Source organism: Nomascus leucogenys, chromosome 15, assembly GCF_006542625.1.
Source record: "Nomascus leucogenys isolate Asia chromosome 15, Asia_NLE_v1, whole genome shotgun sequence".
NCBI classification, from domain to species: Eukaryota; Metazoa; Chordata; class Mammalia; order Primates; family Hylobatidae; genus Nomascus; species Nomascus leucogenys.
In genome coordinates, this window is record NC_044395.1 from 33,338,266 (window position 1) to 33,365,330 (window position 27,065).

Below are 27,065 nucleotides of genomic sequence, written 5' to 3' on the forward strand. Positions count from 1 at the left end.
TAAGACTTACATTGATGGAGAAGAGAGTTTGATTGAATTATTCATATGTATATAGAGCACTGAGAAAATGAAGAGAATTTTTATCCATTAGGTTTGAGGTTATAGGGAAGCTGTACCTGAAAAGACACTATAGTATACCACTTAGCTATGATTAGCACTTGCATTGTCATGTTTTAAACAGTAAATAGTTATTTAAAAAGAATTCATGATATAACAATTCTGGAAGGATAAGGGACCATGAAGGGTGTGTGTGTGTGTGTGTGTGTGTGTGTGTGTGTGTGTGTCTGTGTGTGTGTGTGTGAGAGAGAGAGAGAGAGATACGTGGAGGTATGGTGTAATGGGAAGTCCATAGGTAATGCCAAACCTGAAAAATCAAGAAGTAGTGATATAACCAAAGTTATGTGGTTATAACATTTAAAATTATAAAATAACCAGCTAAAATAGTTGAATTGAAATGTATTACCTCTGGAGATCAAGACATGGAGAGAATAAATTAAAAAAAGCACATGTATAACTTTACTAAAATTAAAAATGGAATTAGTAATAAAGTAATAGCTATGGGACAAAATAGTTACAGATGCTATTCTCTTATAATAAAAGTTGCATATATATTATCTAATGACCCATTTTAGAAATTATTGGTTGTATAACTTGATATTGGCCCTTCATGTCATTTTTGAAACTTACAAAGTTGTCTCTTTAAAAAAAACATCAGTTTGGTTGATTTTAAATAGGCCTTGGATAGTTAAAGGAATCACTGCTGAATGAAAATCTATGAAAAATATTTGTGAATATGGCAGCATACTCTTCAAGCTCCTGCAAGAAGCAAAATCTGTTTGTGAGTTGCTGAAACTTTACTATCTTCCTTTCTATTCCTTTCTATCACACTGCCACAGACAGCACTGTCTGGAGACGTGGAATCAAGATTGATAAAGGCCAGTAGGGAAAGCAACTAAGATTCTCCAGACCTGAACATACTGGAGGGAAAGATAGCTTATGAGGCCCTTGGATCTTTTTATTGTCCTCTTTATACTGGGAAGTTTGTGACCGTTTTTAAAGAGGGACGAATCTTGGAACATTCATAAAGAGAAGAAACAATACTCATTTATCACACCTTTTCTTTCTCTTTAGCCTACCCTATAAGCTGGCCCTGTTCCAGTTCTGCAAAAACATGCCTTCTTTGGGTTCAGTTAGTGATACTGGTAAGAGCTGAACCTCTAATTGTAATGACATGCCTTCAAGCTCAAAAGACCTTAAGACACGAAGTTATGAATTAATAATGAAAAAATCTTCATTATAGCATTTTGATCAGAGGAAGAATCACATCCCCCTTCCCTTTTTTTTTTTTTTATACAGGATCTTATTCTATCACCCAGGCTGGAGTGCAGAGGCATAATCATGGCTCTCTGCAGCCTGGACCTCCTGGATTCAGTTGATACTCTGCCTCAGCCTCCTGAGTAGCTGGGACTACAGGCATGTGCCACCATGTACCACTAATTTTTCTATTATTTGCAGAGATGGGATTTTGCCATGTTGTCCAAGCTGGTCTTGACCTCCTGGGCTCAAGTGATTTGCCCACCTTGGCCCTGCAAAGTCCTGAGATTATAGGCGTGAGCCATAGCACCCAGCTCACCTTCCCTTCTTATCACAGATTGAAGGACTACATTGAAGGCTGGCCACTGCTCTGACCACTGCCTGCACCACAAAAGTGTTTTTTCCTACCTGACAACTTGATCACAATTTTCTCCAGTTTGCAGTTTGATTTTTAGGACAACGGAGTTCGGGCATTTATTGCCCATATTAATGAAACCTGTACTCTAACATCTAGCTGATACCTCTGCTAGAGATAACTTTCTACCTATACCCAATTCCTGTCTCACCCTCCTGAAGCACACTCTCACCCGACTTCTACTCATCCTTCCATTTTCAGCTTGTTATTTTCTCTCAGAATCTGGGATAGATGCCCCACTATAGACTTATCATTATAATTAAGCAGCTGATAACGAAGCAATATGCTGATTGCCCATCTCTCCCTTTAGTCTATAGGACTTGTAGAGGCAGGAAAAAGCATCTATTTTTTTTCACTATTGGCCTTCTTGGACCTAATACAGTTCCTGGACCTGGCATCAGAGGGACTCAATAAATATTTGTTAACTTGAATGGATTTGCTATTGTCTCTACTTCTTAAAATGTAGTCTTATATTCTCTATCATATTGTGACTGATTATGGATAAGAGGGTCCATCTTTCCTAAGTCTATACCATCTATAGTACATTAGTTTCTATTCGAATGGCACAGAGTAATTATGGCAATTGCTAGTCTCCACCCCAAATTGGAATGTTAAAATCTGCAAAGTGCTTGGCTTTCTTAGATGTGAAGTTCTTGGAATCCATTAACAAATAAATGCATCTTCATTTTATAATATAGTAGGTCTAGAGATGATGAGACAACATCTAATATACTTGAGGATTGTATTAGATGAATAGCAAGTCATTTGGCACACTAAAATGCTCTTAATGTGATTTGTTTACAATCTTTCTGTTTTATTGCAGCCGGGGATCTGACAACAGACTGGCTCACCGGCGGCAGACAGTTCTCCGTGAGAAGGGGAGAAGGTTAGCTAATCGAGGACCAGCATACATGTTTAGTGATCGCTCAACAAGCCTATCTATAGAGGAGGAACGCTTTTTAGATGCAGCTGAATATGGTAACATCCCAGTGGTGCGGAAGATGTTAGAAGAATGCCACTCACTCAACGTTAACTGTGTGGATTACATGGGCCAGAATGCCCTACAGTTGGCAGTGGCCAATGAGCATCTGGAAATTACAGAACTTCTTCTCAAGAAAGAAAACCTCTCTCGAGTTGGGGATGCTTTGCTTCTAGCTATTAGTAAAGGTTATGTTCGGATTGTGGAAGCAATTCTCAGTCATCCAGCTTTTGCTGAAGGCAAGAGGTTAGCAACCAGCCCTAGCCAGTCTGAACTCCAGCAGGATGATTTTTATGCCTATGATGAAGATGGGACACGGTTCTCCCATGATGTGACTCCAATCATTCTGGCTGCCCACTGCCAGGAATATGAAATTGTGCATACCCTCCTGCGGAAGGGTGCTAGGATTGAACGGCCTCATGATTATTTCTGCAAGTGCAACGACTGCAACCAGAAACAGAAGCATGACTCGTTTAGCCACTCCAGATCTAGGATTAATGCCTATAAAGGCCTGGCAAGTCCGGCTTACCTGTCATTGTCCAGTGAAGATCCAGTCATGACGGCTTTAGAACTTAGCAATGAACTGGCAGTTCTGGCCAATATTGAGAAAGAGTTCAAGGTAGGTCACTAACAATAGAGACTTCACCCTCCACAAGCCAGAGTCAAGGTGTATTTACCAGCTTCCACCATGTGCTCAGCACTGTGCTAGTTACTGTGGACACTAGGTAATTTTATAAGTTTATTCAACAAGCTCTTTATTATAATCATTGTAGCAAAAGTTGTGATTGCTACCATTTAGTGATGCTCTACTGTCTGCCAGACATTTTGCATTTATTATGTCTAATCTTTATCTGTCCCCCTTGAGAAGATATTATTAGTTCCTGTCTAGATGGGTAAATGAAGGCATAGAAAGTTTCGCTAATACCCAAGATCAACAAATGGAAAATGACACAGCTGGGTTCAGAATCCAGGTATACTGCACTCTGAAAAGCCCAGGCTTTTTCCTCCCATAAAACACTATTTCTATGTTCAGAGCACAGTGATAGATGCTGTTGAGGTCAGAAAGAAGAATAAGCTTAAGGAAGTCACAGTTGACTTGAGAGACAAATGCACACATGAATAAAAAATAAACAGATCTACCAGGTAGAGGTAAAAGCAACATACTGTAGAAGTTGAGAGAAAACAATATTTAATTCCTATTAGGCTGCAGGGAAGCTATGTGTAAGATGGCATTTCATCTGTATATGGTGGAACAAGTAGGATTTTGGAAGGCAGAGAATGAGGGAAAAGATATTTTAGGCCAAGCTGTACCAGCAAAAGCAACAGATGATAGATATGAAATAGTAGGTAATTAGAACTTTGACCAGTCAAACTCTTAATAAGAGATATCTGGAGAGAGAAATGGTGTCAGATGCTGCCATTGTCCATAAGGGCTGTGCTCCACGTGGGGAGGATGAAAGCTTGCATCCCTAGCTAAGATCTTCCCCACAGGTATCTCTAAACTCCCTCTACCTGTTTGAGGTAGTTCTGATCTTCTAGTGCCCATCACATTTACCATGGATTATTGTTATTTATGATGCACTTATCTCCTTTACTAAAGAATGCAGGTTGGAAACAGGTTTGATTTCTCAAGTACGATGTTTTAAAAAAATGAATATTGGTTTCATTTTTTTTCTATTCTATATGCTGAGAGAAGGCTTGTTTCTATAGTCTTTTCTTGAGGGATTACAGCCCAGTCTTTCCTGGGCAGCTTCTTGGTGCCACTGTCACTGATGTTTCACCCCAGTATCAGATGTCATGTGTCCATCTATCCTCAGGTCCAGTCTATCCAGAAAGGCTAGAAGGAGGAAAATGGCTACTGAAACGCTCAGTATGTGCTTGGCTCCCAAGGTAGAGGAAGGTGCTTTTCCTCCAGCTACCTGGCAGCTAACAGGGCAAGACAAGTAAATGGTCCTTCCAACCCTGTCTCAGATTCTTATCTACTTTTCACTTGACTCCTAGGACGCAGAGACGTTCACCTGATTCAAATTAAAGCATTTTGAACTCTGATTAATATTAATTATTTTCAAAATCTGTATTACTAATTTTGCCTAATTTCAACATTTCTGTTTCCTTTACTGTATCCTTGTTTACATGCTTTCTCTAAACCACTGAAGACTATTATATTCTTTATTTGATCATTAATTCACTGGCCTACATCTTTTGAGTCCCTGCTCTTTTATTTTGGGGATAGTTGAGGATGAGGATGGCGAGGTAGTACAAAATACAAAGACAATTCAGTCAGCAATCCTGTCCTCAATTAGTTTATAATCCAATGTGATAGAAAAGATCTGTGTGTAGTAACTATCATATTAGGCATGACCTTATGGAGTGAGGAGGGGGCTAGTGGCTCAAAGGTGGGAAGAATCACATTTAACCAGGATGTAAACTCTGCATGGTCCCTAAATGCATTGCAAAATGTTAAAGCCTCCACACGATGATGAAGACGTAAACATCTGGACATTCTTCTATTTGTTCATCACACCCTTCTTTCTGTTCTCATCAGTGTGAAGTGTATGGATTAGCCACTTTCCTCCCATTTATGCTTCTCTATTTGCTCCATTGTCTTGAGCAGTTACCTAGAGCTTCTGGACATGCATACCTTTTTGCTAATGCCCTGCCTCTATGAAGGTTTCAAGGCAAAGAAAAGATAAATCTAACTGAAAACATAAATGTATTTAGGAGTATGTTATTAATGTCTTTTAAAAATCACTTTCAAAAATTAGATTACTGTTAAACAAGAGTAGCAGTTTAAAAAATGCTTTTATAGAGTATATCCTAGAACTCGACAATTTTTATAATTAGAAACCTGACTCAAAATTACTGTACAAGGAGAAAGGGCAGTTATTGGCTTCATTTTTAAGGCCTTTTTACAAAAACAAACAAGAAAAGATTTCTTCCTTGCCAGGTATCAAGCATTAAAACAAATATTCTTTTTCTCTGAGATTAGTTTGGACAGCAGATGAAAGAACTGCTGCATACAAGGGTGAGCCTCCCTTGCCTTTGTGTGTAAACTCACAGGGAAATAACATTCCCCCACCACCCATGGCTACTGGGACACTAACTCTTGTCCCAGCATCCCAGTCTCAGTTTACAGCAGGGTGGGACCTTACAGGAATAGAGAAGTTGGTGTCTCTGAGGTGACATTTGCTGCTGAGTTTGCTGCTTCTACCCTTAAAAATAACTTCTTTTTTCTTACATTAAAGTAATATATAGCCATGTTAGAAAATAATAATATAAAAATGAAGGAAGTTTTAAAAATCATTCCTAATTTTGGCCATCAAGAAACAAACAGTGATACACTAAAAACCTGCCAGCACATATCCTTTCAGTTTTTTGTTTTTTTTTTTAATCTTTTTAAATAGTCAACTCCCTTAGAGTCTCAGGAAATAAAAGTCACTGAGGGCTGGATAGCTTAGACCTGGTCAGCCTCACAAGGACCTGAGAGATTGTATTGACCACAGGAGGTCCTCCCTGTTCATGGTATGTATGTCTGTATGTATGTATGTATGTATATATGTATGTACGTATGTATTTTGCTCCCTTTCCATCTGAAAGACATTTGAAAAACTCTGTGTTCATTCACACAGTTTAAAATTGATATCTATTTTTTGTCTTCTGTAAGTATAAATATTTTTAAGGGATATGATTTCTGCATGGTGTACATATTGCCATTTAAGAATAGAACTCTTCAATTCTCCTTCAGATATATGCAAAGGACTCTAAATCCTGTAATGATTTCATGCCCACCATCAACTAAGCGAACAACATCTTCTTTAATGTTCAGGATAGCTGCATCTTTCGTTTTACTCCTTGAGGTTATATTTTCAGTCCAATTTCCTTCACAAATGTGATTCCTCATATTATAGCTTTTTATTATTGTAAAGTCTCTTAAAATCCCTTTATATAGATATCAACATGTATATCATATATAAATAAAATACATATAACACACACACATATATGAAATTTTAGAATTTGTTTCATTTCCTCTTGCTAAAAGGCTCTGGATATTGAAAATACTCTGGAAAGAGTTGTCATTGTATCTATTATTGGTATATTAGATCAAAAACTACAAAAATAAACCCAGCTGTTAAAAATAATTAATATGGGCCGAGCACGGTGGCTCACACCTGTAATCCCTGCACTTTGGGAGGCCGAGGCGGGTGGATTATGAGTCAGGAGTTTGAGACCAGTCTGACCAACATGGTGAAACCCGTCTCTACTAAAAATACAAAAAAATTAGCTGGGCATGATGGTGCACACCTGTAATCCCAGCTATGCAGGAGGCTGAGGCAGGATAATCACTTCAACCTGGGAGGCGGAGGTTGCAGTGAACTGAGATTGTGCCACTGCACTCCAGTCTGGGCAACAGAACAAGACTCCGTCTCAAAAAGAAAGAAAAAAAAATACACATTTTGAAAAATAAATTTTAACTATGTGACACAATGCTTATTGGATGTATTTTTTAGTGGTATTCATCATGTTCACACTTTGGCTATATATTTAAGGAAAGAAAAATGTTTGTGTATATATATATATACCACATTTTATATTGTGTATATATATATATGCCATTTATATATATACACATATATATATATATATGTAGCTAAAAATTAGTTGGTATGGCAGCCAGTATGTTATTTTAGTCTTTGTTGATAGGATATATAAATTATTAAAGGTTTTATGGAATAAAATTAAAAGAGGATAAATAGTAGGAGTAAATATTTCTAGATATGATTTGGTAACTATCTTACTGGATTAAAATTCTAAATCAGAAAGAAATCACATAAAAGTTTCATCCATGGGTTTTGACCATCTTCCTGTAAAAATTTTGGGTTCTGTAAACCAAGTCACATTTAAAAGAATCACTCTCGCTAAGCTTTTCTGCCTTGCCTGTTTGAGATACTTTTCTTTTCTAGTGAATGATACATCTGAAAGATATTAAGAATAATACAAGGAATCATTTACATTTCAATACATGACAAAACATTGTTTGGTATTCAGTATTCCCTATTGATGCTGTCTTTGCTTAACTCTTTCTGGAATCTCACTCAAGTAGCATTCATTCTTTGACAATTGTTGGCAAATGAAGAGGCAAAGTCATTAAAAACGGCGGTTGTTTCTGTCTCCACCCTGCACTCTCCATCTGAAATCAGAACATCCCAACATGAGCCAAGGGTGCTGCGTTTCTATCATTAAGCTTCATCTTCAGCAGAAATGTGTATTTATTCAGGGAAATACAGGAAGCCCTTCAGGGTTTATAGTACCTGGATACTATAGAAGGGGGACTCTCTTGTTTTGTTTAAAGGGGGACTCTCTCTTGCTTGCTACATGGGTGGGTGGGTGAGCAAAAGATGTATTTTCTAGGAAATCCATTTTAGGAAAGTGGAGATCTGCAAATTGATTCCCTAAAAGTTATCCATATTCTACAGCCGCTTGGAAAGTATTCATGTACCTCTGTTTGAAGACGATTAATCTATTTTATGACAGTCAGAGAATGAGAATTTTCATAACGATTTTGTAAGCTCCAATATATAGCTTGCTCTTCTAAGCACCTTCCATATTGTCCCCTACTACAATAACCCATAGTCCATTAACAAAAGAGACCATGGGAGATGTTACTGGGTTTCTGAGGCAGTTTTATCCTGTGCCTTGAACCTTCTAGGCCCAAGATTTTTGTTACTCATATCACCACATGTGTAGCTGGTTCCAAGCAGAGGTGACACCAGACCTCAGCAGAGAACTCTAACAATTAGATGGAGCTACAGGAACAAGAAGAAAACCAAGAGATGTTGGGGAGTTGCAGGTTTTTAAAGAAAATGGGGGAAAACATAATACAATTTTTACCCATTCAAATTCAATTTTTATATTGAATCTTTATAAATAGTTTTAGGCTTCGGTAGCATAAGACCTCAGCCATCTTAAGCTTAAAATTGGCTTAAGACAATTTTGGCAACACAAAGTCAGTAAAAAACTGAAAACCCAAAACTTTGACTGGTTTTGATACCAAAGAAGAGCAAAAACTCTTGCTTTCTCTCCTTGACTTGAGTTTTAACTCAAATAAGGGACAACAGACTTAAAGACAAGGAGATCAATACCAGGGATGGTCTTGTCCACAAATACGTTCCCCAGCATTCTTAATTTCATTTTAGTTCTCAATATGTGCCTATGACTTATGTCTCTAATTCCCTCTTTTTTTGAACCTATTTACCTTTTAGGTTGTTTGTAGTAACACACAATGTTTCCTTTTATTCCCCTTAAAAATCCCCTGTTTTGGAGAACATCACACACTGGGGCCTGTCAGGGGGTGGGGGACAATGGGAGGGAGAGCATTAGGACAAATACTTAATGCATGCAGGGCTTAAAACCTAGATGACAGGTGGATAGGTGAAGCAAACCACCATGGCACATGTATACCTATATAATAAACCTGCATGTTCTGCAAATGTATCCCAGAACTTAAAATTAAAGGAAAAAAAAATCCCTTCTTTTATATAGCAGGAATTGTCCTCTTCTCTGTTATTCTGGATAGAGAGTTTTTCTGGAGGTCTTCCAGCTCCTATACATCTTCCCAGAGGTCTGCACATGGATGTGCACATGGCCCTCCAGATGCCTCTGCTGCTGACTCTGAGAAAGAGGAAGGGTAGAGAAACTCCCGCCCTGTCTGTTTTTAGACCGTTGCTATGTTCTAGGGTATAATATTCAAAAAATGCCTGGCATTGTTTCAAAGATAACTATCCTCCAAGAAAATGGCTGCTTTGAAAAGTACTTTTTGTTGGGACAAAGGTGGTGTGACTGTTATCAGACCTTAACAGGGTGACAAAGGGTGTCACATGCAAAACAGGCAGAATCACAGCTCCAGAAGATTCTGCAAGGCAGAATCACAGCTCCAGAAGAACAGGGATTGGATCCTGACCAAAGAGGAAGAAGAAAGTGTACCTTAGCTGAGCTTTATGAATTATTCTGTTACTTACAGTTTATGCTATAGCAGAATTTAGGTTGTCCATAATGACGTGAAATTAGAAGGCCAGCAAATGAAATAACCTTTTCAAGATCATATAATTATTTAAGTGGCAGGGCAGAAATTCAAATCCAGGTATGCTTTCTATTCAGCTATGTTCCTTTCTTTACATCGGTTAGCAAAATGTGTTGATTACCTACTACGTACCTCACACCATGCTAGGTTGGGAGGATTCATAAATGAGTAAGATATAATCCTTGTCTTGAAGGATATTGAGTCTATTCAAGAGAGGCAGAAACATAAACAAATAAATACAGTAAAGTGATAGGGGTGTGTGGGTATGTGTGTTCTTGTCTTTGAATGTCCTATTGTAGTTTGAAACAGATGGGCAGAGAAAATCTCATTCTCACAGGATTGTAGGTCTATGACAAGTCAACAGTTAGGGAGGGAGTTAAGTGCAACAGTTTGCTTGACGAGCAACCCCAGCCCCTGAAACAATCTGTTTACCTTCATTGCTGCTCTCCAAGCTTTGTAGCTTCAATGGGACCTGAACATTCTTGTGCAAAGGGAAGAGTGAAAGCTAACCAGACATTATAGTAAGTGTATATAACCAAACACTATATTAACTAAGCAGCCACTGCTGATGGCAACAATCAATAGAAAAAGGCTGACACATCTAGGAAAATGTTTTTCTTCAATTCTTGTTTTGAAATTGTATTCCATTTCTTTTTACCTTTTCTATAGAATAGTGCCTGATTAACTTTTGTATCCTCACAACCCCACATAGTAGATGCTTTATAAATGCTTGTTAATCATCACCACAGAGCTCCATGATCAATGTGCCATCTGGTGACAACTATCCTGAGGAGCAGGAGAGCCCCAGAGTTACACTTAGTCCCAAAAAGCATGGCTGGCCAATGCAACACTGTATATATCATAGTGTATCTTATCTTACTGATATGGTTTGGATTTGTGTCCCTGCCCGAATCTCATGTCAAATTGGAGGAGGGGCCTGGTGGGAGATGACTGCATCATGGGGATGGATTTTCCTCTTGCTGTTCTCATGCTGTCTAGTGAGTGAGTTTTAAAGAGATTTGATGGTTTAAAAGTGTGTAGCACTTCTCCCTTCACTCTCTCTCTCTTCTGCTGCCATGTGGAGAAGGTGCTTGCTTCCCCTTTGCCTTCTGCCATGATTGTAAGTTTCCTGAGGCCTCTCCAGAAGCAGAAGCCTGTATAGGCCATAGAACCATCAGCCAATTAAATCTCTTTTTTCTAAATTACCCAGTCTCAGGTAGTTCTTGAGTGTCGGTGCTTCTATTGCTGACTGCGAGAAAGAGGAAGGGACTAATATGCTTACTCCTCACATATATAATCTTATTTTACAAACTCCCATCTTAGTAAGAGAGTAGTATCTATCACAGTGCTGTGTGTAAAATATTTGTTGTGAAAATATATGAATAATTGTTTTATTTCCAACACTTGCAGATAATATCCAGGAATTCCAACATGACTTTATATTTGATAGCATAGCTTTGTGCTGGGGACTGCAAAGAGCTAGATACTGTTTGTAAAATAATGAAAACAATAATGATAATAATAATTACCATTGATCTGCGCTACCCTGTGCCAGGAACTTGGCATTCATTGTCTTGTATAATCTTCACAGCAACCCTAATTCATGGGTACTAATATTATTCCCTTTTTAAACATGAGGGTTAGAAGCTTTAAGAGATTAAATCATTTATCTAAAGTCACATAGCTAGTAAGTTTCAAACCCAGGTCTGCCATCTCCAAAGCCCACATAGTAGATTACTGAGAGTCAAGGCATACATTTTTCTCTACCCTGTTAATTTCTATGAAGTAAACTTCATTCTTTGTATAGAAAGAAGAGCCAGAGATTAAAATCACAAATCATAACATCTATTATTTAAAATCCAACTAAGAGGAACCTTTGAAAGGACCATTTTAACAGGGTTTTTTCTTTATAGTTTCTAAACTGTGTTTCATTAGCCCACTATGAGTTATCTCTTTTCAACTTCTCAAAGATTAATAGGCAAGCACCCATATCTGATTAATGAATGTATGGTGTTAGGTTTGTGATCCAAAGACGTGACCCAGAATTAAGTTAACCCATCAGCTTCACTTTTCCTCTCAAGGAACCAAAATCATAGAGCTGCATTCTGGCTAATGAACTACCACCAACATTTTATTTGAGTGAGTTTACAGGTCAGTTACTTAAAATATGAATTAATAGTAATGTCAATAACTTAAAATATGAAAATATTTGTAAATGATTTCCCAAGGAGAAAAAGTGTGTATTTCTGAAATCATGGTCTTATTCTTTCTTTCTCTCTCTCCTTTTTAAATAGGTATTTTTGCTCAAGAAAATGTCTTAGGAATTAGTGATGAATTGGACAAAAATTTGTAGATTAAGGTTATTAAATACGACAAAGCTCTTGCACTTTACTTTTTCAGTCCATGTGGTTTCTGCTTTAAAAAAGTTACCTACGTCTGAAAGATTATACTTTATTTTCATATATCTAAATATAGCTGAGCTTTCTTAGAATTCTAGAGAGCACTGATTTTGACAATTACTTTGTTGCTTTTAAAAGGACTAAGAATTCACTATACTTGAACTCTACATTCAAGAGAAGCCAGGTGCATTAAATTTTGTCTTAGCTACATGGTACTTTTTGAATGTCAAGAGAGGGCCTGTTTTCAGATCTTCTCTTTGATGATATAAAATAAAGTAGTTACACTTTATAGAATGCTTGCTAAATGCTCACAACCATGCTAAGTCCTTGGCATGCATAATCTCTTTAATACTTATTTAATCTCCCTAAGCCTCAGTGTTCTTATCTGTAAAATGAGAATAATAAGAACCCCTACCTCATAGACTGGTTCTAACTTATTAAAGGTCACATGGCTCATAAGTAGAAGAGTTGGGATTTGATTACAGATATATCCAGCTCTAAGCTACCAAGTCATAACTACTATAGTATAGTGGACACAGACAAATATGTACCTCCGTATCTAAGACTTTGTCCCCATGGCCCTAACAGACTATTTTATAAAATGGGCAAAGCCGTTTCCTTGTAACACTCTATATACTATCTGCCCAGACATCTGTTTATAAGTAGTTTGAGCCATTCTCAGCTAGACATTCTCAGGTAAGACACAATTTGCTTTATTAATTTGCTTTTCTGGAATCTTTTTGGACCTGCAGTTTAGCAAACTGTAGCCTGTTTAGCAGTTACTAAACTGCATTGATATTCACTTTTGGCATGATTTATAGAAAGGAGCCCAAGTAGGTACCTTACACATACCTAGTATTAAGCTATTCTCCATACAGACACCCCCCAAATATGGCCTTATTGACTGACATCCAGAATCACATACATTTCTCTTGAACTTTCCATAGAAATCTTTTCATCCTACAACACACTGGTTTCAGGAAGAGGAGACAACTAACTTTAAATCTGCAGTGCTGGGTTTAAGAGAAAAGTGTGTCATTGAAGCTGTGTGAGAACCTTAGTTTTTTCATGTGCAAAATGGGAACAGCATTTGCCCTGCTTGCCCCCTCAGTTGTTTCAAAAATCAAAGTAGAAAAGTATTCTACAAATAAGAGAGATAAAGTGGCATTATCTCAAAGGCAAAAGGCTTGGGGCCAAGCAGATTTAGGTTTAAAGCTTGATTTTGGTGCTTACTAGCTGCATGATTTTGGACACATAATTCAACCTGAGCAGTTGTAAAGATTAAATGAGATAATACCATCCACCTGCAATACAACAAGCTCTAGCTCAAGCTTGTCCAACCCACACCCCAAGGACATGTGGGTTGGACATGAGGCCCAGGATGGTTTTGAACGCAGCTCAACACAAATTTGTAAATTTTCTAAAAACATTATGAGATTTCTTTGTGAAAATTTTTTAAGTTCATCAGCTATCATTATTGTTAGTGTATTTTATGTGTGGCCCAATAAATTCTTCTTCCAATGTGGCCCAGGGAAGCCAAAAGATTGAACACCCCTGCTAATAGGCTCTCTTGATTAGCATTTGGTTATAGGTGGTCTTAGTGTAAGAAAGTAGAGGGAGTAAATATTAGAAAAGCATGAATGAAGATGTAAAATGATGCCGTATAGAAGCATGACATGAGTTTATGGTAATCTGAATGTGACCTGCACGATTTAAGTCTTCCCAATAGAGTATTAGATCGTCAGCAACAAACTACAAAACTACAACAGTGTTTCATTAAAGTTTCCTTTCTCTAAAGAGAAGAGTCTCAAGTTGCAGACTCTATGTCTAGATTTCATCTTTTGACCCTGTGCCTGCCATATAAAGTTCTTAAATTAAAATCTGTTAAATAGACATGTACTTGCTCTTCGCTGGAAACTTTCCAAATATTCTATGTTTCTCAAGTTTACTAACACAGCTTACAAGGTCTTCCAAAGACCTATTAAATGTATTTGTATGCCTAACTGATGAAGTTGTGCCCATGAAGGAGATGATATATGCAAAGTCCTATGATCATGCTGTGGAAAAAGTTGGTTATTTTATATTTCTTCTGAATCAACAGGTGAGTTTGGTAGACCATACTCTTTTTTTTTTTTTTTTTTTTTTTTTGAGACAGGGTCTCGCTTTGTTGCCCAGGCTGGAGTGACAGTGGCATGATCATGGATAACTGCAGCCTCAATCTGCCTGGGTGATCCTCCCATCTCAGCCTCCTGAGTAGCTGGGACTACAGACACACACCCCCCCTCCTGTCTAATTTTTTCTGTATTTTTTAGAGACAAGGTTTTGCCATGTTGCTCAGGCTGGTCTCCAACTTCTGGGCTCAAGCGATCTGCCCACTTCAGCCTCCCAAAGTGAGGGGATTATAGGTGGGAGCCACCACACCCGGCCAGCATACTCTTTTTTAAATAACTTTGATTATGCTTTAGATAAATTTCCTTTTTGAGGGTATGAAGAAAATCTTCATGTGCTAAAATATTTTAGAGGTCAGCAGAAACTGCAATTGAAATATGATAAATGAACAGTAAAACTAAAAATAGAATGTTTCTCGGCTAGGCATGGTGGCTCACGCCTGTAATCCCAGCACTTTGGGAGGCCGAGGCGGGCGGATCACGAGGTCAGGAGATTGAGACCATCCCGGCTAACACGTGAAATCCTGTCTCTACTAAAAATACAAAAACTAGCTGGGCGTGGTGGCGGGCACCTGTAGTCCCAGCTATTTGGGAGGCTGAGGCAGGAGAATGGCGTGAACCCAGGAGGCGGATCTTGCAGTGAGCCGAGATCGTGCCGCTGCACTCCAGACTGGGCAACAGAGCAAGACTCCATCAAAAAAAAAAAAAAAAGGAATGTTTCTCTTGAAGTGTAAAATCCTTCAAGTCCCTGAAGCATAGTAAAACGTGGTATTCTCCATTATTGCTTTTGTTTTGCTTTGTCTTTCCTAGAATGACTACAAAAAACTGTCAATGCAGTGCAAAGACTTTGTTGTTGGACTCCTTGATCTGTGCAGAAACACTGAAGAAGTCGAGGCCATTCTGAATGGGGATGTTGAAACGCTCCAGAGTGGTGATCACGGTCGCCCAAATCTCAGCCGTTTAAAACTTGCCATTAAATATGAAGTAAAAAAAGTAAGGTCAGGCATGAAGCCCGTTTACATTGTTTTGGTTCTTGTTGGTGCTAAATAAGGATAAAGGGTTGATATTGTTAGATTGAGCTGGGATTTTCTTTTTTTTTTTTTGAGATGGAGTCTGGCTCTGTCGCCCAGGCTGGAGTGCAGTGGCGCGATCTTGACTCACTGCAAGCTCCGCCTCCCGAGTAGCTGGGACTACAGGTGCCCGCCACCACGCCCGGCTAATTTTTGTATTTTTAGCAGAGATGGGGTTTCACCATGGTCTCGATCTCGTGACCTCATGATCCTCCCGCCTTGGCCTCCTAAAGTGCTGGGATTACAGGCGTGAGCCACCGCGCACGGTCAGGATTTTCTAATTAACAGTTGCACTAGGCAGATTCTCTAACAAATCATAAGCATCTGTATAGTTGTGAGGCAGTTTACCTACACTAAATGCCAGTCTTTAAAATCTAGACGTATTTATATAGAATCTTACAGGGACTGCCACTTTCTTACTGGGCTAATGATATAACAATGACTTTATGAATCCAAATTCTAAAACATTTGTTATAAGACAGGAACATCACTATTTGAGACTCAACTCCATTTTCCTATTTGTTGCTGTTTTTCCAATAATGCCTTCAATTCCTTCTTTACTGCATTAGACTTTCCACCAGCTGCATTTTTGTGAAATATTTTTAGTCTCTCTCTTCAAGCATTGGCCCCATTCTCTACTTTCTTAGATTATGTGAGGTATCTTTTAAAAAGCTGGCCAGGCACAATGGCTCATGCCTGTAATCCCAGCACTTTGGGAGGCCGAGGTGGGTGGGTGGATAACTTGAGGTCAGGAGTTGGAGACCAGCCTAGGCAACATTGTGAAACCCCGTCTCTACTAAAACTACAAAAATTAGCTGGGTGTGGTGGTGTGCACCTGTAGTCTCACCTACTTGGGAGGCTGAAGTGGGAGGATCACTTGAACTCTGGAGGCAGAGGTTGCAGTGAGCCAAGATCATGTCACTGCACTCCAGGCTGGGTGACAGAGTGAGACACCGTCTCAAAATAAATAGATAGATGGATAGATAGATACATAGCTTTTAAAGGTAGATTTTTCTATTAAAAGTAATATATGCTTATGGTAAGTTTTCAAATAGTATAAACATGTCTCCTCCCAATTTTTCCAGTTCTGAATGGAGAATAATGAACCATTGTTATGTTTCTATACACAAATTTCTTTCTTGGACAATTTTATATAACAGTCAATAAATGTCCACTTTATCTTTTTAAAGGTTGCATTGTTATTTCATTATATTCACATAATCTGTTTACTATTTAGGGATGTTTATTATAATTTTCAGATTTTTGTTATTAGATTTTTATTTTTTATACAGTAAACATATTTGTTCATATAGCTTACTTACTTGCATGACTTTTACTTGTAAATAAAAATTCTTAGACGTGGAATTAATACGTCAAATTTTTATTTTTAGGTTTCCAAACATTTGCTAGGTTTCCCTTCAGAAATGGTGTACCAGTTTCCATACACACCAACAGTGTGTGACAGGGCTTATTTCTTCCACCCACAGTGGAGTGGGTTTTATCCAACTTTACCGTTCTGAGTAGATAAACATCCTATCTTGTTTTAAACTCAACTCCATTTTCTACCTACCTCTCAAGCTACCTTTGAGGTTAACTACCCTTAAGATTCACTTGTAGTTCTTTTATATAACCTGTCCTTTGTAATATTTTAATATTAATATTAAATATTGTAACTTTTTAATATTCTTTACCAATTTTTATTTTGGGATATGGCTTTCTGTATATTAACTCTGCCATATGTATGGTTCAGTTGTAAAAATAAATACATGAGAATTTAAAGATTCTCTCAAAAAATAAATATTGAAAATTAAAGTCTTCTTAAGTGAAAGAGTTTTTGGCACAAGAATAAAAGGAGAGATCAATAGAATAAAATAGGCAGTCCAGAAACAGACCCATATACAAATGGGAATTTAGTATAAACTGTGTGACATTTTAGGTCAATGCAGGAAAGATGGTATTTTTAAAAAAGTATTTAGGCAACTGAGTTAATATTGATCTCCTTCTAGATGAAAAAACTATATGATCATAAAAGCTGTATGTAAAATATAGATTAATCTTTTTATAATATTCAATTAAAATTTTTTCTGTGCTTTGAAAGAAAGCTTGTTTGTCATAAAGGAAAAGCTTGATAAATTGAAATCTTCAAATTTATGCAAAACATATTAGAACTTTTTGCCATTTGCTTGTTGCCTGTTAATTTGATGTTTTATGTTTGTTCTTTAATTCTAACAGTATATTTCATTGGAAAGCATGGAACTATTAGAACACATGAAAATCGTTTATGCTGAACCTTTCTTTAATCAAACTTAAATATTTTGTCACTTCCCTGCTAGTTTGTAGCTCATCCAAACTGCCAACAGCAACTTCTCTCCATTTGGTATGAGAATCTTTCTGGTTTACGACAGCAGACAATGGCGGTCAAGTTCCTTGTGGTCCTTGCTGTTGCCATTGGACTGCCCTTCCTGGCTCTCATTTACTGGTTTGCTCCATGCAGCAAGGTATGTATGTGAAGCCTGGACCTCTATTATCTACTAGATGTGTGTTTTAAGTGGGGAAAAGGCTTATCTCCAAAGTGAAAATTTCAGGGAATTATAGTTGGGTTTCAGTAATCTTTATTAACATTACAAAATAATTCCTGTTTGGGTTTAAATAATTTTTATTGCTTTTATTATCATAAAATAATACGTTTGCTATAGGAAACAAAAAAATGGAAAAGATAAAATTCACCTGTAATATCACCACTGTTAATGTATGAAAGGAAACTCAGTAACTATATTAATTTCCTTTCACTCTTTTCTCTATGTACATCTATGCATCTACTTTTATATTTCTTAATGAGATCATAGTACCATTGAGCATATATTTCAAATGACATCCTAAAAGATGAACACTTTTTCTGCTTCTCCTCTGGCAAAATATGAGATGAAAGTTTTGTCTTGTATTTATTTTAGCTAATACGACCAGATAAATAAAAGGCAGTCATGTAAATACTAATGTAATACTTGTTTCAGTAAAGAATATATATATTTTTAGGGACTAAGTACACCAGAACCTGACAGCAAAAATAGCCTATTTTATTAGCAAAATCTATCTACCCATGCTTTGGTAAAAATGCTATGTTCCGATGGATCTAGCCTTTCATTAGTGTGACAGGATAGGTTTGAGAAATATTGACCTATCATTTTGTTAACAAGTAGAGAAATTTGTGTCCTGCATTGCTAACAAGCCTATTCTTCATGTTTTTGAAGCCACATTTCTGGATCTGTTTAACTCTGAGAGGCAGATTGAAATAATTCTGAAGCTTAGTGGCTAAATGTCTTTTGGACCATCTATTAATGTGCTATGTAGAACGAACTATCAGTTGAGTTACTTCTAGTGCTTAAACATGGGCAAGATTCATTTTCAAACATTTGTAATATGTGGGCTCAAACACAAACATCACCATTACTAACATATTGTTTTCTAATGACTTTGTCATATTTTTGGTGTTTTAGCCATATTAGGACTGTTCAAAATGACTCATGCTAGAAAGCTTGTGCAAAGCCTTTTAGACAGTGGAAACATCCTAATTATTTCTAGTGATGACAGGAATTACAGGAAACTGGACATGTTCTCATGAGGGTAAAATCCATCATCATAGATATTTTCCCCTTAAAATATATAAGGCCAAAATTTGGTATCTTAGATACATAATATAAATGAGGAACATAAAATGAAAATAGTGCAATTTACTAGAAATGACATCTATAGTACAGATTTTCATCTAGAAAGTTGAATTTTTTTCCCTTTTTACTAAAAATGACAGATTTTTGCCTGGAAAAAATAATGTGTGTACAGGGACATGGAGTGTGGAATGATAGACACTGGAGACTTAGAAAAGTGGGGGGTCAGAAGAGGGACAGGTGGTGACAAATTATTTAACGGATACAGTGAGTATTATGTGACTGGTATACTAAAAGCCAAGACTTCACCACTATGCAGTATATTAGTGTAACAAAATTGCACTGGTACCCCTTAAATTTAGACAAATACATTTTTAAATTGTCCTCCCTAGAACATGAGTTATATCTATGTAGGTAGTCTCTTTGTTCTTCTTCTCCTTATATTTCCTGAGTCATCTGAGATTTAAACTGAATTTAAATGGGGGGAGTTTTTGAATTATCCCTGTTCTCATTCTGTGACCAGTTAAATTATAATCTCTTTCCTAAACTGAATAACTTTCCTTTTCCATAACCAGTGTGTTCGAAAGCATAATGTATTCCAGAGTGTCTGGTGCTTTGACACAGACTATTTTTGGCAATCCTTAGAGTTACACATTTCTTAAATTTTGATTGAATTCTAATTAAACTGATTTCCTTTACTATTTCTTCTTCCCTGGCCATATGTCTTTCTGGCATCTGTTTTCCCATCCTCGTTTATGAACATTGAGGCAAATAATCAAATTAAAAGGACATTGTCAAGGTATTTTTTTCTCCTATCCGAAACCTATTTTACTGTTTTTATCTTTGAAGCATGATGATAAAATCTATTTTATAGTTTTCCATTTGCAATGAACATAAATATGCTTTACAGGCCACAGGATTTTTTGTGGGAGGGGATTGCTTCAGCTAAATTGGTGCTTTTATTCCAAATATATTTAAAATATTTTGGATTTTCCAATATATCCATAAACATCAATAAGATCAAATTGCAGGCCTATGCACTGTGACTGAGTCCCCATTTCTGTTTAAAGTTGGTTTTGCTATAGGAAACAAAAGTTGGTTTTCTTTTTTCCCCATTCTGAAATCCCTTTTGTTTTTACTTGCTCTCTTTCTTCTACTGTAATCCAAATATCAATTGTTTTTGTTCATTACAATAAGAATAGTCATACTGCAATTACAAATCATTTTAGTTTAAGCTAGTCTCAACGTTTTTCATTTCTATGTGGTGTTGAGTAGCTAGGTATTTAGTCATCAATAAATACCTAAAAAGAGTATCACATATCATATTTAAAGACAAGTATTTATTTCAATGCTTACCCTCAGTAATTTTCCAGGTACATCAGTTGTTCAATTTCTTCACCTAGCTCTCCTCCTTTACAGTTATGTTTTGGAAATTTGTCTATATTTCAGAGTATATAGATGGCAAACTTTACTAAAAAAGATAACTCACTTCAATTCCTAAGGTCTAGTGAGAGATGCCAAAATCTCCCTCAGTTTAAAGAGAAATACAATTCTCAACTTTTGTAAGAAAAATAAAGGCTATGAGGTTTCAAACATGCCCATTTTAGTTTCTAGGCAACCAGCTTTTTTTTTGATTGCTAAAACAAAACAGAACAAGAAAACACCAACAAACAAACCAAGAAATACCCTAAGACTTTTAGTAAGCAGAAGAAGATGCTTGGATTGATACTCCCTTTAGAATAAAATAAAAGAAGAGTAATGTTATATAAAGGTCAGTAGGCCAGTGGAGAAAGAAGGGAAGCCAGGTAGGGGCCAGGCACACAGATCAGACACCTTGCCGTGAAAACTGAAGATTGACTTTAGAGGTGTTCGGGACAGTTAAACTAAGGTTCCAGAGTTTTCAGATTTGTGGCTCATTCTAATGTAGATAGCTTTATTTCAACTCCATTTTATGTCCCCAACCTCGTGTTTTCTATTTATGTTATTTATTTGGTTCTATTTTAATTTATGCTCTACTGTATGATGTCCTTGAAAGCTGCTTCTTATTCTTCCTGGAACCAGGCAGGTGATAAATAACTTTTTCATGAATGTCACTAACAGTCATTGCCTCTAATCCCAGGTTTCCCCAAACAGTCAAATAAATTGAGAATTTTTAAAAAAAATGGTTTAGGATTTATAATGGATTTTCCCATGAGAAAGATAGGGATTCTTGCAATACATTTTCACTTGCTTTAATACACGGTTAAAATAAATCATACATAAAACATTATAGAATTAAAATTTTATGTAAAACACATCATGGAAATATAACATTGATGTTTATTTTTAACTGTTTATATTTAAAAAGAAAAATAGCAAAGGACAATAGGCAGAAGAAAATCAAACTTACTTTTTCTACCATTTGTTTTAATTTTGCCATCGTTTGATTATTTTAGAGTTTGATTTTAAAAGGATATAAAAAAAATACTCCTTGAATCAATTCAGTAGGTGATGTTATCTAAGCATTTTTTTTACAGCAAACTTTTACAAAGTAACTTTGGATTGGCTCTGCAATCCTAGAATCTATTGGCTTTAAAACTGTGTGTGTGTGTGTGTGTGTGTGTGTGTGTGTGTGTGTGTGTATTTGGCCCTCTGTATCTGTGGGTTCTGCATCCCTGGATTTAACAAACCACAGATTGAAAACATTTGAAAAAAATTGTGTCTGTGTTGAACAGGTACATACTTCTTTTGGCATTATTTTATAAACAGGATATTGAATATTCTCAACACAAAGAAATGATAGATGTTTGAGATGATGGCTATGCTAATTACCCTAATCTAATCACTATATGTTATATGCATTGACACATCACTATGTACCCCCCATAAATATGTACAAATATATGTCCATTTAAAAGTGTATCTTATAACAAAAATTTACATAGCATTTACATGATATTACGTATTATAAGTAATCGTGGCATGATTTAAAGTATATGGGAAGATGTGCCTAGGTTATATGTAAATATTATGATTTTATATCAGGAACGTGAGTAGCCTTAGATTTTAGTATCCATGGAAGGACCTGGAACCAATCCCTCACAGATACCTAGGGACAACTGCACACACACACACACACACACACACACACACACACACACACACAGCATGAGAGAGAGAGAGATACAATACAATAACTCCTGATATTCTGTGTCTGGCCTAACATTCAGAATGTCAAGATAAGTTAATTGGTTCCAGCTCTAAGTTTTCTTATTTTGAAAACCATATAGACAAATAAAGGTATGGAAATAGAGAACACCGATTGTGTTCCTTCCATGATAGCATTTATCTTTTCTGAGTCTTAAAAGATAATTCCTAATAATTTACATATGTAGGCCCATTGATGAGAAAGTATGAAATTGTTCTGTAAACCAAATAGAAGTATTAACTTAGGAACAAGAATGCCTGGGTTCAAGTTCCAGCTCTACCACTTACGAGATATGTGACCTTGAACAAGTTTCTTGACCTCACTTCCTCAGTTTCTTCATCCAAAGTGGGCATTTGAGTGCACCTACCCTTTTGAATTGTTGTAATGATTATAAGTTAACAGTGTAAAGCACTTAAAACAGTGCCAACTAAGTGTTGGTTGCATTTTATTAGTTTGTTAAGTTTTCTGTAATAATAAACTCACTTGAAAAGCTGTTGAAAGCTATGGATCATCTCTTAAAGGGTGGAGGAAACTGCACACACAGCTTAAGTTTTGTTCATTTCAGAGGATGTCCAGACCCCTTAGTCATATCCTAGATCCTCACTCTGCCCAGGTGAAGATCTGTACATCTCAGACAGAAATGAATCCTCTACTGTAAAAGGCACACTAGCTTTTATTGTCCCCGTATTTCATATAAAGAATCTGGTTTTCACGTAATTTAGGAAATGTGCTCATTGTCACTCAGCTAATGAGGGAATGAAACTGGAACGTGAACCTAAAGTGTTGGACTTTAAATCCAGTGTCCTTCCAGGAGATTGTTCCAACACACTGTAGGAACTGCCCTGCTGCCCTGTCCTCAGCTGGGAGCTCTATTCTTGGTACTCATGACTTTTACTGCATTTACAAGATCACCAGAATAGCAACATCCACTCAGGCCTGAATTGCATGCCTGTCAATGAAGTATATGTGAGGATATCCACCAAGGTTCTATACCTTGCAATGTAGACTCAGTTTCATATTTTCATTGCCACTTCCTCAATACCTCAGACCCACTAAATTAGTTTGCTTTATATGAATAATGCTGATATTATTATGCTCTATATTTTGTCAATAATATTATATATTTTAAGAATTTAAATATCCTTTATTGGAAAAGTACATGTATTTAGTTATTAATCAAGAACATCAGCACATGTAGGTGAGGAATGTGAACAAAATTTTATAACAGCATAAAGATATTACTCTGTCATGAATTACATAAATATAAACAATTATCTCAGGAGATCATTGGAATATGCAGATGTTTATTCCTGCATGTATGTATGTGTGTTTTGCAAAGTGTACAAAACAAAGTTAAGATTTTATTTTGGTGTGTGTTGTGGCAGATGGGGAAGATAATGCGTGGACCATTCATGAAGTTTGTAGCACACGCAGCCTCCTTCACCATTTTTCTGGGACTGCTAGTCATGAATGCAGCTGACAGATTTGAAGGCACAAAACTCCTTCCTAATGAAACCAGCACAGATAATGCAAAACAGCTGTTCAGGATGAAAACATCCTGCTTCTCATGGATGGAGATGCTCATTATATCCTGGGTAATAGGTAAAGACTGATTTTCTGTCATGTTTTCTTTTTGCAGTCTTAGCAGTTGGACTGAATGACACTGATTCTTTCACACATCAGTTATACAAAGGTATGCAGCACGATACAATGCACCTCACATCATAATTTTCTTTGTGTTCTTAAAGTACAGTTGCCTTGGGTTCATTATCAGTGCCATAGTCTTCTCACATGCTGTGCGCCTTTTGCATTTCCAAGGAAAACCCAGGAAGAAAACCAACAGGGTAGTATCAATCACATCCCAACAGTGACACAAAGCTATTATACTATTCATATTTTGAGAGGCAGCTATGATTTCAAGCTTAAACACAACCACAATTTTACATTGAGATTTGACAGGAATTGAAGCTAACAGCCACTTGCATTTATTGAACATTTATTATGTGCCAAGAATTATTCCAAGCACTTTGTATACATCAAATCACATCATGTCTCTGCACCTCAGTTTTCTAATCTATAATGTATAACCACATCTATTTTATAGGATTTATCTAAGGATCAAGTAACTTTCTTTAGGCCTCTTGGATGGTAAGTGGAAGAGAAGGAATATGGTCTTAGTTGCTATATTATTTGTCTTTAGAATCAATCATACATGTAGCTTGCCATTAAATATAATGCAAATAAGAAAGATATTTCAATTAGATATTTATGAATAAATAAATCCAGTGGCTGTTAAGTGCCTTTGTTAAGTAATGAGGATACTAAAGTGAATGAGACAGTCCCTGTGTTCAAGGAAGTTAAGTCTGGGAGGCAGGTCAGTAAGTAAATCAATAATTAAAATTCAATGTGACAAATGCTATAATTGAGTTATTAGGATACTATGAACATACACAGATTGGGCATCTAACTCTGAGGTGGGATGTGAAGTAGAAGGGGCAAGAAGCCCTTCCTGGGCAGTATCTTCAATTTGGTACTTTGAGGATAAAAAAATGTTAACCAGACCTGTTTGGGAGACAAGGATACTACAAGGCATGGGAACATTAGAGATGTGGGACTATGGCAACACCTGGCACACTCGAAATATGATGAGTTAGGCAGAGAAGGAGCCAAGGTGCATTTATGGCTGTGAGTGATGGGAGATAAGGGTGGAGAAATGGCTAGAGGATGCTTTTCAGCAATTGGTGATCTGATCTGATCATGTTTTAGAAAGGTCACAGTGGTTGTGAGATAGAGAGTGGCTTTAAAGAGTCCAGAGGCTGAGACTCAATGGAAGTGCTCCCTGCGAGGAGGATGAGGCCTGGAACTCAGGAGATAAGGGAAAGGACTTGAGAGCACCCTAATAGGTAAACCCCAAACAACTTGGTGATTATTGCACATCAGAAGGGAGAGCTGTGGATTCTGCCTTGGATCAGCAGGTAGTGACTACAGTCTCTAAGAGGGAGAATACAGAAGGAAGATCATGCCTGGGACCGGAGGAATGAAAAGCTGATAAAGTTTAGGTTATGACTGACTTTGAAGTGCCCATGGAATTTCAAGGTGGAAATGTCCATTCAGTAATAGAAAGTACGATCCCTGGGAGTATTCGGGTTTTGAATAAAGTTCCAGCAATCCTCAATTTCAGATGGTACTTAAGGCCCTGACTATGCATAAAATTATGTAGGGTTAACATAGGCAAGATGTAAAGAAAATTAGGCTCAGGGATTTTCATATAAATCCTTTAATAATCCGTAGCCTTCTCCATTCCCCCCACGACATCCCACCTCCCTCTCTAGGGACCTGGAGAAGCATTGACCATCAATTTTGTATCACTTCTAAGGCAGGACATGTCTTCTTGGCTTCATGCTGGAGCTTGATGAGATGATCAATCGAAATATTAAGAAGCATTTTTCAAATTACCATAGGAATATTTCAAATGTAATTGAATAGCATTTGAGTTATTGAAAACTTTCAAATTACTTCATTTCCTGAATATGTTTTAGGGAAAAATATGGATAGTGGCATAAAATGTGAATTGTATCACCAAAGTAATGATAAATCTTGGATACAGAAGATGGCTTTGATTTTATTCTATTTCTTTTCTAATTTAATTGATGAGACTAGAAAAAGAAATTATACTTCACTTCTAATATCTGATTTAAAATAAGAATAAACAATCACTTGTGCATGGCCTTTATCGTGTTAAACTAAAAGCCCATATCTCATAGTTTATTTTTTATGTGTTAGTATATGTAAGGTAAATAATACAGTACTTGGCACAATGGACATGTTCAAGAAATTTCAGATAATTATAATTATTATTCAACTTTTCACTAAGTGTTTATATGTCACTTTTACATAGGAGTGCTATTTTTCTATTAGGCAAAACATGACTGTTTTAGGACAAGATGAAACTTTGAAAAATTAAATTTTCTATAAGGGGTAAAGAATTTTAAAAATTAAATTTTATATAAAGGGGTATGAGGAGAATGATTTATGGTAAAGAATAAAATGAACATATTATATTTTATATATAAAATATGTATAAACTTGAGAGCATCCTAACAGGTAAACCCCAAACTACTTGGTGATTACTGCTCATCAGAAGGGAGGAGCTGTGTGTTCTGCCTTGGATCAGTAGGTAGTGACGGCAGTATCTAAGAGGGAGAATATAGAAGGAATATCATGGCTGGAACTGGAAAAATGAAAAGCTTTGAAAACAACTAGACTGTGTGAGTTCAGTGAGTTATATTTTATATAACATGCTCATTTTATTCTTGACCATAAATTATTCTCCTCATACTAGTCTTAGTTTTATTTATTTTTTATTTATTTTGAGATGGAGTTTCACACTTGCTGCCCAGGCTGGAGTGCAATAGCGTGATCTCAGCTCAGCGCAACCTCCGCCTCCCGGGTTCAAGCAATTCTCCTGCCTCAGTCTCCCGAGTAGCTGGGATTACAGGCATGCGACACCATGCCCGGCTAAATTTGTAGTTTTACTAGAGACGGGGTTTCTCCATGTTGGTCCAGCTGGTCTTGAACTTCCGACCTCAGGTGATCCGCCCACCTTGGCCTCCCAAAGTGCTGGGATTACAGACGTGAGCCACCATGCCCGGCCGTCTTAGTTTTATTTTAAACTTTATATATAGATTTTCCTTTTTCACTTAGAAACCTAACACAGGAATGTTAAATGAGGCTTTAATCAAAAGCATTTTCCTTATAACTTTTGTCCCACCAGCCTTTGTATTTGACTT

The 27,065-nt window shown here is 36.8% G+C and overlaps 1 protein-coding gene across 3 annotated transcripts in view; it reads left to right on the top strand.

The window, feature by feature from the left end:
- The window catches only part of TRPC6 (transient receptor potential cation channel subfamily C member 6), a 134,606-nt gene that overhangs the window by 79,218 nt on the left and 28,323 nt on the right, over positions 1-27,065 (top strand). Inside the window, exons 2-5 of one of the 3 annotated variants that reach the window (XM_030829636.1) lie at positions 2,553-3,327; positions 15,167-15,349; positions 17,760-17,924; positions 23,661-23,877. In XM_030829636.1, coding sequence (XP_030685496.1) covers positions 2,553-3,327; positions 15,167-15,349; positions 17,760-17,924; positions 23,661-23,877 — 1,340 coding nt within the window. The remainder of the gene's footprint in view (positions 1-2,552; positions 3,328-15,166; positions 15,350-17,759; positions 17,925-23,660; positions 23,878-27,065) is intronic. The other 2 variants (XM_030829637.1, XM_030829638.1) reach the window with 2 other exon arrangements.